At 36.2% G+C, this 21610-nt stretch overlaps 1 protein-coding gene across 4 annotated transcripts in view; it reads right to left on the reverse strand.

Moving 5' to 3' along the window:
• Positions 1-1958: 1958 nt before the first annotated feature.
• LOC101024526 (calcium/calmodulin-dependent 3',5'-cyclic nucleotide phosphodiesterase 1C) overlaps positions 1959-21610 on the reverse strand; it is a 445901-nt gene continuing 426249 nt past the window's right edge. For 2 of the 4 annotated variants that reach the window (XM_031665344.1, XM_031665345.1), the window contains exons 9-12: positions 16434-16534; positions 13762-13890; positions 3241-3342; positions 1962-2678 (exon numbers count right to left, since the gene is read on the reverse strand). In XM_031665344.1, coding sequence (XP_031521204.1) covers positions 2489-2678; positions 3241-3342; positions 13762-13890; positions 16434-16534 — 522 coding nt within the window. In that variant the 3' untranslated portion in view covers positions 1962-2488. Of the gene's footprint in view, positions 2679-3240; positions 3343-13761; positions 13891-16433; positions 16535-21610 lie in introns of all 4 variants that reach the window. The other 2 variants (XM_031665342.1, XM_031665343.1) reach the window with 2 other exon arrangements.

Genomic DNA, 21610 nt, shown 5'->3' on the forward strand with positions numbered 1-21610 from the left:
GGCCCTGTAACCCCTTTATTTGGCCAATTTCTCCCATTTGAAATGGCTGTATTTACCCAATGCCTGTACCCACATTGTATCTAGGAAATAACTAACTTGCTTTTGATTTCACTGACTCATAGGCGGAAGGGATTTGTCTTGTCTCAGATGAGATTTTGAACTGTGGACTTTTGAGTTAATGTGGAAATGAGTTAAGACTTTGAGGGACTGTTGGGAAGGCATGATTGGTTTTGAAATGTGAGAATATGAGATTTGGGAGGGGCCAGGGTGGAATGATATGGTTTGGCTCTATCCCCACCCAAATCTCATCTTAAATTGTAGCTCCCATAATTCCCACATGCTGTGAAATGAACCCGGTGAGAGAGAACTGAATCCTAGGGGCGGTTTTCCCCGAACCATTCTTGTGGTAGTGAATAAGTCTCATGAGATCTGATGGTTTTATAACGGAAAAATCCCTTTCGCTTGGATCTCATTCTCTCTCTTTGCTGGCCACTGTGTAAGACATCCCTTTACTCTTCTGCCATGATTGTGAGACCTCCCCAGCTATGTGGAACTGTGAGTCCATTAAACCTCTTTCCTTTATAAATTACTGAGTCTTGAGTATGTCTTTATTAGCAGCATGAGAACAGACTAATAAGGGTGATATTGCAAAAGTATTATCAAAGAAAGCATGATAGGGGGAGTGGAGATTTGGAGAACATCCTCCTACTACTATTAGAAAAACAGCCTTTGGAAAAATAGCTCAAAAGAAGCCCTTGGTGAAGGATGATTTTCCGGAGTCACCTGTAGAGTTCTAGTTCCTCCCACACCATTGAGTCCCCTTTGAGAACTACTCTGGGAGGCTGAGCAATGACTCTGCAAAGAGAATTAACCATACACTAAATAAGGACCTGTTGACATACACATATAACAGCTTGAGGGTGCTGTGGCGTGTGTGTGTGCATGTGTGCATGTGCACCATAGACAGAGTGAAGGAAATGCCTTGCATTTCCTAACGAAAGGGTCTTAAGAAAACATCTGGTCCAACCTTATCCTAAATCCCTCCCTCCCCCCACCCTCCCAACATAAATCATAGATAAGACCATAGGGAATTAGAGAAGCAAATGATTAGACTCAGGCCATAAATCAGTTGAAATAAACTCCAAGAAAGGATCTTCTGGTATTTGTTTAATGTGCTGTTAACTCTAGCCCCACTTCATTACTAGATAGTATGTACAGCTTCAGAAGGAAAACACACACACACACAGGTGCCTTCTACAATTTCTCCATTCAAACTCGAAATGTAAGAGTAAGAATTATCACAAGAGCAATTGTCTTTCAGAAATCTAAATAAATAGCAAAAGAGCCCATCTCTTCTCAGTTTGCAGGATGAAGTTGTGACTCGTGTTATTAAGTAATGTTTTATGGAATCAGAAGTCTCTGAATCCATGCTGTTGAACCTCTTTCTTGAATTAGCAAGAATTAACTGAATTAACTATATTAACTTGAATTAATTATAATTTAGGTCCCCAAATCTATGTATCATGCCTTCAATCTCAGGCCCGCATGTCTGGAGGCAGATGTTTGAATGGCAGCACCTCTAGAGATAAGGTTAGCGCACGTGCCTGAATTGGAAACATTTTGGCCTTGGTGCCAAGAATTTATTTCCCTTTCTATTTCTCTAGCTCTATGCAGTTTTAAAATTTGTTTTTAAACAATTTATAATAATTAAAGATCCTGCCTATTCTTTTTTTGAGACAGAGTCTCACTCTGTCACCAGGCTGGAGTGCACTGGTACGATCTCGGCTCTCTGCAACCTCCGCCTCCCAGGTTCAAGCGATTCTCCTGCCTCAGCCTCCCAGGTAGCTGGGATTACAGGCACCCGCCACCAGGCCTGGCTAATTTTTGTATTTTTAGTAGAGATGGGGTTTCACCCTCTTGGCCAGGATGGCCTCGATCTCCTGACCTCATGATCCGCCCACCTCGGCCTCCCAAAGTGCTGGGATTATAGGCATGAGCCACCGCACCAGACCAATCCTGCCTATTCTTATAGACAACACAACTCTGGAACTTAGGATGTAGTGAAGTTTAAATATAATTGGAATAGTAGTTTCTAGTGATTTCCTGACCCCAAATTGCCACATGTGGTTTAGAATTTTGCATCATGGACTTGTCCACTAGAAAGAAACAACCCAACCAATTATAATAGAGACATGAGTTCAAGATTAACATCTTAATCCTACAGGGTGATGCCAAAGTAACTGTCATTTTGTCGAGCTACTAGAAAAAAAAGTAAAAGAACCCCTCAAATGACATTTTGACAAAAGACTGCCACAAGGAAACACCTTTTTTCCCCAAACAGAAATGCATAGGCTAGAAATACCATAATGTCCTAAAGATCAGTATTTAGGTGAGACTCAAACATCAAATGACCAGGAAGCAAAATAATCTGTGGAGTCCCCCTCCCCTCTCCAAAATTACTGTAATCTCAATAGTCCTTACCCTGGCATTACTGAGATACAAAATTCATCAAATATCCAGTGATGACAGCCCTGATGGAGAGAGAGCAACAAGGTACCTGTCTGAAGAACTCCTCCAGGAGTGACATTGTCCAGCGATGATGGAGGTCCCACGCTTTTGCTGGATGGCTAATATCTGCCGTATGCAGCATAAGGGATAAGGCTTTTGGCTTTTCAATGCTGTAAACCAAAAGCACCCAAACACATGATGACCACACTCTTCAGAACCTCAATAAGAGTTTTTAAAAAATTATTAAGTTTTTAATCTCTGTTGTTCTTCCATCTCAAACCCCACTTCAGTTAAATTGAGGAAAAGACATCATTTCATCCTACAACTGGGATACTCATTAACTTGGTCTCCATATTTACAGAACTGGACTCTCTGGACTCAAATCCATTTCTGGGATGACTGCATCCTTCAAAAAGACAGCAAGAATCCAAGAGTAACTGACTTTTATGTGTTGCCTCTGCATTGGGGATCTCTGATAATTTAGTTTCCCACAGGGAATTATTTTAAATTCTCACTGGGGACAACTGATACTACCTCTATTATTTTTTCAGCCCTGATGAAAACATACCTCATTGTGATAGGTACAACTTTTATGCTTTCTCCTTCAAACATCACCATTGCATGAGAACACTCTATAAAGTTGTGTTAAAGGAGATGCTCTTTAAAGGGATAGCCACATGGACAAGGATCCATTTAAACACCTATACAAACACAAGCCGCAAGCACACTTACGCTTCTGGCTGCTGCAGAGCAGTCTTCATTGCTTTGATTTGTTGGAAGTGACAAGACATATCCGTGGCCATCACCATTTCAATTACCAAGGTTCGAAACTCCCTTTTAGAGACAACCATGGAGAAAAAGGATGGAAGTCAAAAATGGAAAACAAAAATCAGGTTTTTTTGTTTTTGCCACTGGTAATCAAAATCAGTTAACTATTTCTGACATTTCTCATTTAATTTGGGTCTTTAAGGTGAGCTTTTTATTTGGAATAAATGAAAGCTAAGGATTAAGGAAATCATTTGTGAGGAATATGATACATGGAATACACATATCATTTGGAAAATTAACTCACAGGAAAAAATTCAATGAAACTGAAAATTGTGTTAAAATGCTCTTTTCTCCAAATGAATTCAGAGTTTTAAGAAAGAATTAACTTAAAAATAATCCTAGAAAGTAAATTGATAATCCATATTTCACGTTGGATACAGGTAGTCCATCGTTTTAAAAATAGCTTGATTTTTTAATAGAGTTTTAGGTTGACAGAAAAATTGAGCTTATAGTATAGCTAGTTCCCATATTACCTCTCTTCCTGCACAGTTTCCTTATTTTTAAAGTCTTGTGTTAATGTGGTGCATTTGTTACAACTAGTGAACCAATATGGATACATTATGTTAACTACAGTCCTTAGTCTATGTTAACGTTCACCTGGCACATTGCACACTTCTACCAGTTTTGACAAATGCATAATGCCGTGTATCCACCATCACAGTATCCTTACAGAACAGATTCAGCACCCTAAAATCCCCTGTGCTCCTTCAATTCACCCCTCTCTCTTTTCCCTCACCCCTGCCAATCACTGATCCTTTTACTGTCTCTAAGAACTTTATTGAGGTATAATTTACATAGAATAAACTGCTGAAAATTTACATAAATTGCAGAATGTAAGGAGTTTAACAGCTGAATAAGTTTTTGAAAATACCACTGTAATCATGATACCAAATATTTCCCATCACCCTCAAATCTAATCCCAGGCAAAGTTTGATCTGGCTCATGTCTATCTAAAACAGTTTGAATTTTCTACTTTGACACATATGTATATAAAGTATACACATATATATTTAGTATATAATATAATATATAATATATTTCAAATATTTAACATATATATTTCAATATTTATATATTATATACACACATATTTAATACATACATACACATATTTATTATATATATACATGTAGACATGCGTATATACACACATATGTACCATATATTAAATATGTGTGTATATATGTACATATACATACATATATACACAAATTATTTTAAAATATAATGAATACATATATTATATACAGACATACACATTATATATTAACATAGATACTAGATATATACACACATGTTTCTGTGTATATACATAGACACATACACACATATACAAAATACAAAATGTACTCTTTCTTTACTCAGCATAATGATTTACAATTCGTCTATATAGTGGTTCATCAATAGTTCATTTTCTCTTATTGCAGTGTGGTATTCTATCATATCAGCATACCACAATTTGTAATTCATTTACTAGCTAGCAGACATTCGAGCTATCAGATTCTAGTTTGGGACTATTGTGAATAAAGCTACTATGGGTATTCATACATAAATCTTTGTGTAGACACATATGTTTTCATTTATCTGGGGTGAATACCTAGAAGCAGAATGACTGGTTTATAAGATAGCTGAGTGTTTATAAGAAACTGCCAGCCTGGCGTGGTGGCTCTAGCCTGTAATCCCAACACTCTGGGAGGCCGAGGTGGGTGGATCACTTGAGGTCAGGAGTTCGAGACCAGTCTGACCAATATGTTGAAACCCCATCTCTACTAAAAATACAAAAATTAGCTGGGTGTTGTGGCGTGTGCCTGTAGTCCTAGCTACTCAGGAGGCTGAGACAGGAGAATTGCTTGAACCCAGGAGGCGGAAGTTGCAATGAGGTGAGATCACGCCACTGCACTCTAGCCTGGGTGACAGAGCGAGACTCCATCTTGGAAAAAAAAGAAAAGAAACTGCCAAATATTTTTCAAAGTGGTTGTATCACTTCACATTTGACCACTAGTGTCTAACATTTTCAGTTTTTCTTTGCCTACTCTAATTAGTCTTTAATTTCAGCCATTCTTCTGATGGATATGTAGTGGTATCTCATTGTGGTTTTAATCTACATTTCTTTGAATGACTAATTATGTCAGGCACATTTTCATGTACTTATATTCCATTTGTATACAATTTTTAGGGAAATGTCTGTTTCAAACCTTTCTCATTAAAAAATTGAATTGTTTTCTTATTATTGAATTATAAAAGTACCTTACACATTTTGGATTCAAAACATACGTAAAACGTAAGTGTTATGAATAATTTCTCCAATTTCTTGGCTTGCTTTTTTTTTAACGGTGTCTTCCAAAGAGCGAAAGGTTTTAATTTTTATGAAGTTCGATTTATCATTTAAAAAATGCTTCATGCTTTTTCTGTCCTATCTGAGAAACCTCCATCTACTTCCAAGGACTTAACTGTTTTCCTCTGGAATTCTTGCCATTTTAGCTTTTACGTTTAGGTTTATAACCAATTTTGAGCTATTTTTGAATATGGTATGTGATAAGGGTCAAAGTTATTTTTTCCCGTTGTTCCAAAACCATGTGTTGAAAATATTTTCTTTTCCCCATTGAATTAATTTGGCACCTTTGTCATAAATCAATTGATGAGTCAATTTCAAAACTCTGAACTCTGTCCCATAGGTATGTCCATCTTTCACCAATGAAATGCTGCCTTGAATACTGTAACTTAAGCATGCTTTGAATCAAGAAATATGAGTTCTCTAACCTTGTTCTTCATTTAAAAAGTATTATTTTGCATTTCCATATAAAGTTTATAATAATCATCACAATTTCCAACATAATTCTGCTGGAATTTTGATTAGAATTGTATTGAAACAATAAATAAATTTTGGAATATTTGACACCTTTACAATACTGAGTGTTCCACTACAAGATGACAGTATATCTCCCAATGTATTTAGGTCCTCTATAATCAGCAATGCTATGTAATCTTTAGTGAGCATGAGTTGCACTTGTTTTTGAAAGTCACTACTAGTTTATATGTTTTGTGCTGTTGTAAAAAATTATTTTATTTTATTTTCCAATGGTTTGCTGCCAGTCTTTCTTTCCCTCTCTCTCTCTATATATAGATATATGTATATATGCATATATGTATATGTATAATGGTTTTTACACTAACCTTGTATTCTATGACCTTGCAAAATTCATTATGAGTTCCAGTAGCTCCTTTACAGATCCTTAGGATTTTCTACCTAGACAATCATGTCATTTGTTATTAACATCTTAACAATGTTGACGAATGTAAGATCAAGAATCTTTGTCTTGCTCCCAAGTCTTAGGGAAAAAACATTCAATATTTCACCATCAAGCTTGATGTTAGTTATAGGTTTTTCACATATGCCCTTCATCCAATTGAGGAAGCTGCCTTCTGTTTCTGGCTTGCTGAGAGTTTTTATCATGAATGAGTGTTGAATTTTGTCAACAAATGCTTGTTATGTATCTATTAAGATGACTGTATGATTTTCTGTTTGTTTTTAAATATGGTGAATTCTTTTAATTAATTTTTGAATGCAGAATTAATCTTGCATTCCTTGGATAAGCCCAATATATGAGTCAGGATTCTCCAGAGAAACCAATAGGATACACACATATAAAGAAAGAGATTTATTATAAGGAAGCGACTCATATAATCATGCAGGCTGACAAGTCCCAAGATCTGCAGGATAAATCAGCAAGCTGGAGATCCAGGACACCCAAAATTGTACTTCCAACTTGAAGGCTGACAGCTCAAGAACCAGGAAGAGCCACTGTTCTTGTTCAAAGACAGGCAGAAAGAATTCTCTTGCTTGGGAGGAGGTCAGCCTTTTAGTTCTAGTTAGGCCTTCAACTGGTTGAATGAGGTCCACTCATGTTAGGAAGGGCAATCTGCTTTACTCAGTCTACCCTCTTATATGTTAATCCCATCCAAAAATGCCCTCACAGAAACAACAGAATAATGCTTGACCAAATATCTGTGCACACTGAGGCCCAGGTGAGTTGACACATAAAATTAACTATAACACATGATATATTATCTTCTTAGTATATTGTTATATTCAATTAGTTAATATTTTACTGAAAATTATTATAACTACGTTCATAAAATACAATAGTCTTTAATATTCCTTTAACGAATTTTTTTGCCAGGGTATTTTGCATAGTATTTCTTTCTTCTCTAAATAAACTTGCATAAGATTGTTATTATCTGTTCTTTGCATATTTGATAGAATTCACCAGTTAAACTATCCAAGGATGGATATTTCTTTGTGGGAATATTTTTGATGACAAAGTCAATTTTTTTAACAGACACAGGATTGTTCAGACTTTGTTTCATCTTGTGTGAGTTTTGGTAAGTTGTATTTTGCAAGGAATTTATCCACTTCATCAAAGTTGTCAAATTTATTGAGATAAAGTTGTTTGTAACATTTTTTTATGTATTTCATATCTGTAGGATCTAGTATTGGTACTTTGTGTTTTCTCCTTTTTATTGACCAGTCTAGATAGAAGGTTGTCAATCATGTTGCCCTTTTCAAAGAACAGCTTTAGCTCTGTTAATTTTTTCCTGTTTATTTTTTCTATTTTATTGATTTTTCCTCTTATCATTACTAATTTCTTCTATCCACTTTGAATTTACATTACTGTTTTGTTCTAGCTCCTGAAGTCATTGGGTTTGGAACTTTTTTCTTTCCTGCTACGAACATTTATAGCTGTAAATTTCCTCTAGGCGCTGTTTTAATAGTATTGCACACATTTTTAATATATTGCATTTTCATTCTTGATAAATTTGAAATGTTTCCTAGTTTCCTCTGATTACTTTTTGATCCACAAATTATTTAGAAGAGTGTTAATTTTCAAATGTATGAGATTTTCCTAGATATCTTATTCTTATTGATCTCTAATTTAAATCCATTAAGGTCAAAGAACATACTCTTAAAGCTTATGATATTTTAAAATTATTAAAACTTATTTTAAAATGTCCCAGCATGTGTACTTGAAAACAATATGTATATTTCAGTTGTTGTGTGGTGTTCTATAAATATTAATTAAGGCAAAGTGGTTGATGATGTTCAAATCCTCTTAGGTTCTTACTGATATTTTTGCCCAGTTTTTCTATCAACTGCTAAGGTAAGAATCTTAAAACCTCCTATGATTGTGAAAATATATATTTCTCCTTTTTCTCCTATCAATTTTTACATTTTAAATTTTGGAAGTCTATAGTTACCTAATACTTATTTATGATTGTTGTGTCTTTCTGATGACACTCTTATTATCAGAAAATCTCCTTTCTCTTTCACAACATCCTTTTTCTTGCAGTTCATTTTAGTTAATATTAATATCACCACTGCATTCTACTTATTCCTACTGTTTGGTACATTTTACATACTTTTACTTTGAACCTTTTAGTGTACTTATATTTAAAGTGTATCTCTTGTACAATTGCAGTTAAGGCTTGCCTTTTTATCAATTCTAATAACCTTTTCCTTTTAAGTGGAATGTTTAGTCTTTTAACATTTAATGTAATTATTAATTTAGTTGGATTTGGGTCTAACATCTTATTGTTTGTTTTCTGATTATCATCTTTGCTTTTTTCCCTTCACAAAAACTTTTCTGCTTGAGATATTTTTTGTATTATTTATTTTTTAAATTAATTTTAATTTATCCACTGCTAAACGGTCAATTTAAATTTATCTTTTGATAAATGGGTAAACTTCAACAATTTTTAGCTATTATGGTTAATCTTTTTAGTGGTTGTTTGGGGATTACAACATATATCTTTAATTTTCTGTCTATTGTACAACTTTGTGTAACATGTAAAAATCCTGCAACAGCATAGGTCCATTTACTAACATTAACTGGTCTTTATGTTATCATTGTCACACGTATTACACCTCTCTACATATAAGCTCCATGAGATGGTGTTGTAATATTTGTTTCAAATGGTCAAATGCACAATTTAAATAAATGAAGAAAAATGGTCTTCTATATTTTCCCAGACATTTATCATTTTATTCTTTCCTAAAAGTCTGATTTCACTGTATCATTTTCCTTCCAATAAATATTTAGATTAATCTAAAAATTAATAAAATATAAAATAACAAAATAATATTTTTGAAACTACCTCAATGAAAGCTCTAAAGAAATTTATTTAGCATCCTTTATAACGCGGCTCCATTAGTGACACATTCCTGTTGTTTTCTATTATCTGAAAATAATTTTATTTCATCTTCATTCTTGAAGTTCATGTTCACAGGATGTAGTATTCTGTGTTGGCTTTTTTTTTTCTTTTTAGTACTTTAAATGAATTATTCCATTGTTTTCTGGCCTCCATAGTTTCTGAGGAATAGTCTACTGTAATTCAACTTGTTCTCCTAAATGTAATTTGCCATTTTTCTTTAATTTTATCTTTGCTTCTTAGCAGTTTGACTATAATATGTGCCTAAGCGTTTTTTCATCAAATTTATCCTGTTTTAGGTTTGCTGAATTTCTTGAATCTGTCTATTTATATGTTTGGCAATATTTGGAGACTGTTCAGTCATTATTTCTTCAAATTCTTTTTCTTTCCTATTCTCTCTCTTTTCTCTCCTTCTGAGACTCAAATTGCCCTTATGTTTGCTCATATAAAACTATCCCACATGTCCCTAACATTCTACTCATTTAAAACATCTTTTTCCTCTTACTTTTTCAAATTGAATAATTTCCAACTTTGAAATTCAAAAAACGAACTTTTAAAAGTCACTGTTTCTTTCTTCTGTCTTCTCTGCCATGCACTAAGCCTATGTAGCAAATTCTAAATGTAGATATTTTATTTTTTAGTTCTAAAATTTGTTTTTCATTTATATTTTCATTTTACTCACAAACCTTACCATATTTTATTCAATACAAGCACATTTTTCGTTATCTCACTGAGCATAGAAATAATAATTGTTTTAAAAGTCCAAAGTCCTCATCTGATAATTCTAACAATGGTTTATCCTAGAGTGTATATCTATTGATTGTCTTTTGCCTTGCTAAGAAATCATTTTTTCCTGATCTTTATATGTCACTTAGATTGTATCCTGAATATTATAGATATAAGTTTTAGGGAATCTGGGTTCTGTTATATTGCTCTGAAGACTGTTGATATTTTGTTTTAGCAGGCAAAACTTATTTATACTCAAAATACAAACCCTGTACAGGTTCAGTAAGCAATATATCAGATATCGCTGGACAGGGAAGGAAACATCACACACCGGGCCTTGTCAGGGGGTGGGGAGCTAGGGAAGGCATAGCATTAGGAGAAATACCTAACGTAGATGACAGGTTGATGGGTGCAGCAAACCACCATGGCACATGTATAAACTTGCACTTTCTGCACATGTATCCCAGAACTTAAAATATAATTTAAAAAACTAATAAAAATGGTTTGAAAAAAATAACAAAAGGTGGCCAGGCACAGTGGCTCATGCCTATAATCTTAGCACTTTGGGAGGCCAAGACCAGTGGATCATTTGAGGTCAGGAGTATGAGGCCAGCCTGACCAACATGGTGAAACCCCATCTCTACTAAAAATACAAAAAATTAGCCAGGGCTGGTGGTGCATGCCTGTAGTCCCAGCTACTCGGGAGGATGAGGCAGGAGAATCACTTGAATCTGGGAAGCAAAGGTTGCAGTGAGCTGAGATCATGCCACTGCACTCCACTCTGGGTGACAGAGTGAGACTCGTCTCAAAGTAATAATAATAATAAAAGGTTTGAATATGGCAGAGAACAGCTTCACACATATTCAGACATATCATGGTTTTGAAGGATTTGTGTGAGGGCTTGTTTAGACAGCGTATAATCCTGGCTTCCTGACAATCTAGTAAAGTGTTCTAAAGCTTGCATAATTGCCTCTTAACATATTTTCCAAACATACGTATACTACTTCTGTTACATATACTTTTCTTATAGATTTTCTACTTCTGCTTAGCTACAATTTTGTCAAAAACTTAGCTATATAATTTGTATTTCCACTCTACTATAATCATAAGTCTCATTCATTCTTTCAATCTACAACTAGGGTAGCGAGGCTGGCATAGGCAGGATCTAAACCTATAGTCACCTGGAATAAACCAGACATATTGGTTCACACTGGAATGCATTGCTATATATCAATGCAAGCATACTTAGTGTTCATCTTTAGCTCTTGTTCTTATAAGTGGGTATTTGTGAAGTACCAGTTGTGAATAATTTGAATGTTGCCTCTGATTTAAAAAAAACTTACAAAATTAGTGATTTAGCAAAACACAGGTGAATTTAGTATAAAAAATGGCCAAAATAGTCACTTGAAAATAAAGATTAGTGAAATCTGTTTATGTGCTACCCTTGTATATTTGTGTTTCTTATTCTGTACTAGCTTTATTATCTTGAAGAGAGAGTGACACAAAAATATCTCAAAGAGAGAATAAAATCATGGAATAGATTATGTATTGGAACACCCTGATGTGGTGGAAACTTATTTATAGTTATAGCCCATAGTACCACGTTTTATTTCTATGCTATCCCCATCAAGCTACCATTGACTTTCTTCACAGAATTAGAAAAAACTACTTTAAATTTCATGTGGAACTAAAAAAGAGCCTGTATAGCCACAACAATTCTAAAGAAAAAGAACAAACCAGGAGGCATCATGCTACCTGATTTCAAACCATACTACAAGGCTACTGTAACCAAAATAGCATGGTATTGGTACCAAAACAGATATACAGACCAATGGAATAGAACAGAGGCCTCAGAAATAACACCACACATCTAAAACCATCTGATCTTTGACAAACCTGACAAAAATAAGCTATGGGGAAAGGATTCCCTATTTAATAAATGGTGTTGGGAAAACTGGCTAGCCATATGCAAAAAACTGAAACTGGACCCCTTCCTTACACCTTATACAAAAATTAACTCAAGATGGATTAAAGACTTAAAGTAAGACCTAAAACCATAAAAACCCTAGAAGAAAACCTAGGCAATAGCATTCAGGACATAGGCATGGGCAAAGACTTCATGACTAAAACACCAAAAGCAATGGCAACAAAAGCCAAAATTGGCAAATGGGATCTAATTAAACTAAAGAGCTTCTGCTCAGCAAAAGAAACTATCATCAGAGTGAACAGGCAACCTACAGAATGGGGGGAAATTTTTGTAATCAAATCTTTTATTATAACTTTTACTAATAGTTCAATTGCATGGAGGGTTACTTTTTTCCTGAAGTTGTGCAATGATTAATTGAATTGCTCTGAATTTTTCAGATGCTGGCTAAGTCTAGCATATTCCAATAAAATTTAAGTCAAATATTTCCATATGTTTTAATAAACTAAAGCTACATGGAAACTCTTAGCCACTCTTAATAAAAATCAGCCTCTCAGATTTATTGTTCAGTACAGTTTATTTCTCTGAATCCTTGAAAGATGGTGAGCACATAAATACCCAATAAACAGCTGATTTTTAATTAAAATATAAGGACTATTTCAGTCACAATGGATTCAGAATTTTGTAAGGATTTAGATGATCTCTGCCTGCAAGGTTTGAAGTGCCTTAACCTATATTTATAGCTACAATGATTTATTGGCTTGCTATATATGACACAAAGTGTGGTAAGCATTTTAAAATGATTCTGTTGTTTATCATAATGTATTCCAACTGCAGAATAAATGTTATTATCTATTTTCAAGAAATTAAATTTTTAAAGATGTAAAGATATTGAGTCACTTCCCAAATGTCATACAGCTAGCAAGTGACTGAGTCCATATTCAAAACACAGGTATGTGCCTAAATTCATGCAACAGAATTAAGTGTACATAATTTTTTAAGTGTCAAATAATTTCCTTAGAAAGTATCAAAAGATTGATAAGAAGTCCAAATCAAATATAGGGTGAAAAACATGTTATTAAATAAAAGATAAAATTCAGATTTAACGAATTCAGATAAAAGCAACACGTTTCCTAGAGTTAAAAAAAAAAAAAAAGCAAATATATCCAAAGTGTCCTCAGTTGAACACTGTTAGAAGTTATTTTTCAAACTTTCTTATTTAAGAATTTTTAGGACAACATCGAATTATTTGACTCAAACTGGTTTCACTTCCCAATTCATCAATAAAAAGCAATGTAAAGATGGCAGAATAAAGTAGTTGGAACTTAATCATAACATTCTATAGATTTTATTTATAAACATTTGAATATCTGTATAAAGAAAAAAGAGAGAGAAATAAGACATACATACATACACAAAGAGAAGGTGAGAGTGAGAGAAAGAAAGAGAGAGAAAGCAATACTAATCAACATTTTAGGTAAGGTGTTATTTTCTCAAAAGCAGCATACTTCATCCAACTTCAGAGTTCCTTCCCTGGCCTCCAAATCGCTCTCTTTTCTCATCCTTACCTCCAGTCATCCTTTGAGAGGTTAACCAAAATATTCATTTCCTCGTCATCTTGCAGAAGGCGATAAGCTGCACTTAAATGGTGATTCTCCAGTACAGATCTGTCATTGTACAGAATAGCTGGATCAGACCTGAACAGAAACCAAGCAAAATTCAGAATGTTAAACAGTTGCGATTTATTTGGGTAATTCTAACAGGCTAGAACCCACTACCACTTTTTCCCATGCTTAGAAATTATCTTTGTCCCCATGCCATTTATGTGAACCAAAAGCTCAACTAACACTACAAATCATCAATAGATGAATGTAGGGTATTTTAGTATCGGTACATGTGTGGGCAGGAAATATGTAAAATCCAGCCTGAGAACTCTCTTAAAACTGTTTTACAACCAGATCTCAATTACCTATATTAGTGGCAAAGGTGCTTTTTCTTTTTTTTTTTTTTTTAAAAATATGGGTCATGTCAAACTTCTTTATATTTTCTGGAATGACATTTATTTTTATTTTATTCAATGAATGCACTGGTTTATTTATTTCAGCTGTAATTTTCAGAACACACATCACCTAGTAGGTACTATCTGTAAGCTACCTCTGATAGTGGCTTGATCTTAAAGTTTTTCCATGCAGAAACCACATGTGGAAAATTGAGAATAAAGAATATAAAGATTATAATGTCAGTTTTTAGTCCCTATCTCAAAGACCATACTATAGCTGAATGTCACTAAACACAGGACTGTATACTATTTTAAGATCTTAAATTTAATGAAAGCTTAGATTATTTGTTTCTCACCAAGGAAGCTGAGTTTCAGAGACTTAAAAAAACTTGTTAGAGCCTTTTGGTGGCCAAGTGGCAGGGCTGGGATGAAGGCAAGATCTTCTGACAGCTGGGCCAGTGCTTCCCCAAGATAACTTCCACCTGCCATTGGCCAAACTTTGGGCAGTATCTATCATACCCTGAAACTGTTAGGCTTAACATTTTATTCATCAAAGGATTAAGGGCCTAGTCACAGACTTTGTTTTCTGAACAGAGATCACACAGGCTGAGATGCTTTGGATAAAGTTCTGTTGAACAGGGCCAATGTTTAAATTTTGTTCCAAACCAAGCTTAACTGAACACATTGGAATTTTCCCACTCCTATTGAGATAACACAGAACATTCAAATCCCGAGGTGAAAGATCTGCTGTTACATCTGTTGAGTAAGTTAGATACCAACTGATGTGTATTTTGTGACACTCTTTTCCAACTCCTGTAATTAAGCCATTTTCCTCTGAGTTGGGGCTGGTTTTGATCCTGGTCTCCAGGCAAGACCCACATATGTTCAACCCACCTATCTTTCTTGGGCAGGTGCTATTCACCATGGTCTCTGTCCTCAGAGCAAAGGTTCCACCCACAGACACACATTAAACAGTGCTACTCTATGGAATTCCCTGTGTTAAAGACCTTGGAACAGAACCACAAAAAGCTGCTTTTCTGTGGCTGAGACTAAATGAGGAGGCAGGAAGGTGGAACTGAAGCGAGTAGCCGAAGTTCTTTTGTCTGCCTCCATTCAATTAAAATTCTCCTTCTGAACAGAGATCAGACAATATTGTTTTCTTTTGTGTACACTGTAATTAAGCGTTGAGTTCATTAAATACATGTAGATTGATTTAATGAACATAAACCTATCTAGAGTGTGCACCTGCTTTTTCAAGTGAAATCGGCAAGTATTTATTTGGTGTTAAACTCTCATCCCGCCCTGCTACATTCTTTCTCTTTGACTTACTACCTTTCACCATATCCTAGCTCCTTTTGATTACTATGTCAAGGATAATTAACTAACTCTACTGCCAGATTATCTCCAGTTCCACATCATTGTCTTAAGAGAGGGCAAGTTCTTAGGCTAGGACAGGGCAAGGAAGAGTTTATCCTAAGTAGAAATGACAATTGACTGGTGCTATTGCCTGGAATTCTGTGCTGAGAGGAATACTCAGAATATACCCACAGTTTAGTAAGAAAAAATACCAAAATCAATTAACAATATCTGTTACAGGTCAGGAGGTTCCAAGTGGGGCACTTGGACCCATATTTAATGTCTCCAATGGGAGGTTTGTGTTTACCTATGCAGTCAGTTAGGAAGAATGCACAGGTTGCTCACGGTGAAGGTGGCCTACAGGAGACAACCTTACTCTCAGGGCCCTGAGACAGGGAGTGATGCAAGCACTAAACAGAGCAGATATGAAACCAGAGAGGATGAGAAGAGATCTCATGAGAATCCCAGAGATCAGAGGGTAAGATTGTTCAATGTTGTTAATGTCAACAAAAACATTCTAATCCTCACTGTCCTTATTCATTTCCTTTACGTGTCATCTGGCCCTTTACGTAAACTGCCCCATTTCCTGTTAGAAATAGGTAGAGTATGCACAGAACATACAAAAACAAATAGCGAACATTAGAATAGAGAAGAAAAGGATATCTATATGAGATCTGAACAAAATAGGAGAATTAGGAGCAGATGGCTTCTTAAACTCTAAGTCTTGATTGAAGCTGACCAGACTGATCTCTCATTTAGAGGTTCATTATTTCAGAAACTCAAAATAGGAAAACTATGCAAAAGAAAGGTGACTAACACCTTTCTGATTTCTAAAACTGTCTCTGACCCCTCTTGCCTCTCTTCCAAATATTTCAACACCCTCACCGAGTCTGAATGTGGAAATTGTTGGTGGTTCCGGTATGCTCGTAGTCATGGATGGCAGCTGAGAAGATTATAGCAAAGATCTCCAGCTCCGTCAGCCAGTTCTGAAAGGAGATTACAGAGCAATCAGATGATCTGTTTCTTTCTCAAAGTCTTCAGCTTGCTGACAACACACCCACAGTGCTGCCTTTCCACCCTGCAGCTGATAAGCTATTGCCAAACACAAGTTTTCTGAGAGACAGAAATAAGTTATTTTCCTGTGAAGAGACTTGGAGACTTGTGATTTGAAAACAATGTGTTCAGCAAGGTTGAATAAGCTAACTAGTAGTTTTATCTTTTTCAAGAAATCAAAGAGAATGAACATGAAGACTTGAAAAGCCCTCATTGCATCCTCCCTCAACTTCTAAATAAAGTGCCTAGGTAGACACACACACACACACACACACACACACAATTAGAAATTTTAACACAATACCAAGAATGAAGAGTAATAGAGAAACCTAACGTCTGATTATAGGAGGAATATCCATTAGGAAGTGGGTAGAGACAGATGGAAAAATAATACTTGGCTTTCTGCTCTATGCATGCTGATGATGTTTGAAAGGACTTCTCCCCATCCACACCATCAACACTGGCTGTGGGTCAGTGGTTCACAAAACGTGTTTCTTGGACATGCAGATGGTGTCAGCTGGCAGCTTGCTAGAAATGCTGGCAAATTTTTCAGCCCCACCCCAATCCCACTGATCAGAAACTCTAGGTTGTGGCCCAGCAATCTATGCTTTACCAAACCATCTAGATGGTTCTGATGCACACTAGAGTTTGAAAACTACTGCTGTGTTTCAATCTTCCTTAACTGACTTCCATTTAATGGACTCTGTGGATTTACTTCCTATCGCTTCTGTAAACGGTCCTGCCCCATGCCCACACGACAGAATATGCCTGACTCTGGCCACCTTCTCATATCCTTTGCTCACTTTTGTTACTAGTTAAATTCATACTTACATGATTCAGTATGGTTTATTCTAAACTGCATTTTAATAAATTGTATTTGTTATTATAATTATGTAATTAAATATGACACAAACCAATAAAATATGGACACAAAATTGGAGTTGTTATTTCTGTAGAAACTAAGTTTAATGCTTTGGACAGTCACTAAAAGAACTGCTGTCAAAATATGTGTGACAACTGTGAAAGAGCAGAAAACATTTACAGAAAAGTTAGAGAGCTTCTGCACTCAGTTTGCTTCAGGCACGTCTTTAAGTTCCCATTTAACTTTCAAGAGATGAGACTAGAAACCTTAGATAGGGGCAGGGTTGATGTAAGACAAATGTGAGTATCCAAACTGGTGAACTCATAAAAGACCTGCGGTCTGAATTAAAGATTAGTGCATAAAATAGATTTATATAAGTTAATGCAAAATGAGTTAAAATGAACGTTTAAGTGTTCCTAATTCCCCACTTAAGCCGTATCTTTCAATTAACTACTAATTTTGGAGAATTATTGCCTTCTTTATAAATCGGTGAGGGGAAAATAAACAAATGACATAGAATTTATGAAGAATACTTCAGAGTTGGGGCAAACATGAGCATAAACATACCTCATGAAAAAAGAAACCACTGTACTTTTGAAAATGATTCCTAACAGAATCCAGCATGAAATGTCAGGAAGCTTTCTGGCATCTTCAATAATATACCTCAAAAATACAAATTGAGGTACGTGGAATGGAAAGTCAAAGAGAAAACAGACTAAGATGAAAATCAACAAAATGAGATGAAAAAAAGATGGGCAAGGCAAGGAAAGATTGCAAGAAAATCGAAGCTGCAAAACACCTTGTAAAGGCAGCAGAGAGCCTCCTCATCAGTCTCTTCATTGTCTTGGGGGCCCACGACGTGGCAGGCATTATGCTAGGTGCTTTTATATAGAAACTTACGTAACTCTCACAGCTCCGTAATCATAGGTACTGTTGTTATCCCTACTTGACAGATAAGGAAACAAGCCAGGGTGAGGTGCAGTACTTACCCAAGGTCACGTAGCCAGTCATGTGACAAGCCACATACCATGCCTCCAGAATTCTCACTCGTAATCTTACATTGTATTTTCTTTGGATCACTGTTCATGTATTTATCCAATTTTTCATAAAATTATATAGGCATAATTTTATATTGCACATTTTTCTTGATATTATCCATACATATATTACATATGTAGACTTTTTTTTCCATTTTGGCATTGTCTTTCTTTTCTTCCCTAATATTTTGTCCCCACCCATCTGTCCCCGGTTCCCTCTACCTCCTCTCCCACATGTATCTCTTATTCTAAGCTCATGTAGCGTTAATTTCACATTTTAAAATAAGATTATGAATGGGAGACAGTGTAACATCTAAACAAATCCTAGTCACAGAACATCAGCACAGGCAGCAGAGAGCATCTAAATAACAGTATAATTACAGTTCTCACATTACAACTATCAGTGATGCTTCCCTCCTTACCCAAATAATTGAACAAAATCCTATCTTAGGTATAACCTACCTCTATTAAATCAAAAACAATGAATGATTAAACAGGCATTCAACAAAAACAACAACAAAAAAAACAAAACCATTGTCTTTAAAACTCATTTTAACACCTTAGTTTTTCAACAAACACCATGCATGCTTAGAATAAGTTATGCTGCTTTGGGGATAAGAAGAAAGAAAAGTGGTATCTGGGAGAAACAGCTTCACAGAAGAGAGAGATGTTTAAGATCGGTCTTGAAAATTTGACAGAGAAAGAAGTGAAGGTGGGCATTTTCAGAAGAATGAACTCAATGAACAAGTCCTGGCAGCAAAATCATGTTCATTTCAGGTAAGAAAATGATGCCCTTGACTGGAGCAGGAGTGAAGGCTGATTGAGGCCCTATGAGGTCAGGCATTAGAAAACAGAGTGAGTGAGGAATGTAAACCAGATTCAGCAGGCGGTGAAGCTCACACAGAAGAGTCATGCAATCAGCTCCCCACTTCAGGAAGGATATTTGGACAGGAGGAGAGAAGGGAGATATAAAAGCATTTTTGTTGTTGTTGTTGTTGTTAAACAGGGTATCACTCTGTTGCCCCGGCTGGAGTACAGTGGTGCAATCTTGGCTCACTGCAACCTCTGTCCCTATGGCTCAAGCAACCCTCGGACCTCAGCCTCCCAAGTAAGGGCTGGGACCATAGGCACCCACCACCATGCCCAGCTATTTTGTTTTTGTGTTTTTTGGTATTTTTAGTAGAGATAGGAGTCTCACCATGTTGCCCAGGCTGGTCTCTAACTTCTGAGCTCAAGCAATCCGCCCATCTGGGTCTCCCAGAATTCTGGGATTATAGGCATGAGCCACTGTGCCTGGTCAAAAGCAGTATTTTCAGATTGAAAAGTTCATATAGGATGTACAGACAGTGTGGAGGTAGAAGTCATATGACTTAGCAATTATCTGACTTTTGGAAGTGGTAGGAAGACCAGATGAGGTTGCAGTCGAGGAGAACAATATGTTAGATGACCTCAACACTCCTGGCCTCACTGAATGGCTAACAAACCCCTCAGGTGGTATTAGATAGCATCATTAACAGAAACAGAGAAAGTAGGGGAAGCTATTTTGGAGGAAATTGAGCTTCCTATTTTAATATAGCTCAGATTTCCTTGCCTCTTCCAAATAAACTGCTGTGAACCCAGAAGGTTTTGTGTCAACCCATAAGAAGTCAGAAATTAAAGTCCCACTGGCATTTTATTCCAGAATTACCAATTAGTGGCAAGGTACAAGTCACATATGCTACCAGTATTTTCCTGTCTACAAAATATGAGTGTCACAACTGGTTCATCTGAAAGGATGCTTTGACAACTGGTAATAGGGGATCTTGAGTTTTGCTGTGTATGACAGCAAGAAAGCAAGCCACTTGTTCCTGCATATAGGGGCAGATGAGGAGACATGGGGTACAACAGCCCAGAGGAAACCTGAAAGAAAAGGACATGGCCAGTTTCTCATTGTTAGAGGAGATACTACTAGCAAGTTGTGACTTTTCTAAGGTGAATGATAGAGTTTCTTTAGTAATCTGTTAGTTTTCCACGTTACCTTAACAAATGCTCAGTCTTGGAGGCTTAAAAAACACTTCCAGGCCTGGTGTGGTAGCTCACACCTATAATCCCAGCACTTTGGGAGGCCGAGGCGGGTGGATCACCTGAGGTCAGGAGTTTGAAACCATACTGGCCAACATAGTGAAACCCCGTCTCTACTAAAAATACAAAAATCAGCCGGGTGTGGTGGCAGGCACCTGTAATCCCAGCTACCCAGGAGGCTGAGGCAGGAGAATCACTTGAATCCAGGAGGCAGAGGTTGCAGTGAGCTGAGATCGCACCACTGCACTCCAGCCTGGGTGACAGAGCGAGACTCCCTCTGTCTAAAAAAAAAACAAAAACGCTTCTGATTATTTGCACACAGTTCTGCCAGTCAGAAGCCCAGCCCAGTGTGGATGGGTTCCCTGGTCAGGGTATCCCAAGGCTGACATCAAGGTTCGGAAAGGCCTGCGTTCCTTTCTGGTGGCTCTGGGGGAAAATCTGCTTCCAAGAATATTCGGGGCATTGGCAGAATTCATTTCCTTCTAACGTTTTCCACGGTTTCCCTCTTCACCTTCAAGCTGGCAATGACTGTTGGGTCCTTCTCACACTTGAAACCTCTGATTTCAGCCATACCTCCTTGACTTTGATGAACTTGTGTGTTTACATTGGGCTCACCTGGAAAATCCAGGCTAATCTCCCTATTTAAGTTCTTCTGATTGTTAACCTTAATTGCATCTGCAAAATCCCTTTTACAATCCAATGTAACATATTAATAAACACATGTGACACCAGAGAACAAAGGTTGCAGGAGCCAAATTTCTACTAATTACAATCCCTAATAAAATTATTTGGCACTCTTCAAACAAAATGTAATTTTGATATCCTTAGTCTTTCCTGTATTAATTATGGTCATGTCATAAACGACCAAAAAAAAAAAAAAACAAGATACGCAGCTTCTCCTTTCTGGAAAAAAAAAAAAAAAAAAAGTAGACAAAGGGAAGATTACTGGCATCTTGCTTGACAAAAGCAAGGAAAGTGGCAAAGGGATAGTTTTGGAGTTTGAAAACTTTTCACCTAAATCAAAAAGTAAACTAGAACTTAGAGTCAAA

This window comes from Papio anubis, chromosome 4 (genome assembly GCF_008728515.1).
Source record: "Papio anubis isolate 15944 chromosome 4, Panubis1.0, whole genome shotgun sequence".
In the NCBI taxonomy this organism is placed as follows: Eukaryota; Metazoa; Chordata; class Mammalia; order Primates; family Cercopithecidae; genus Papio; species Papio anubis.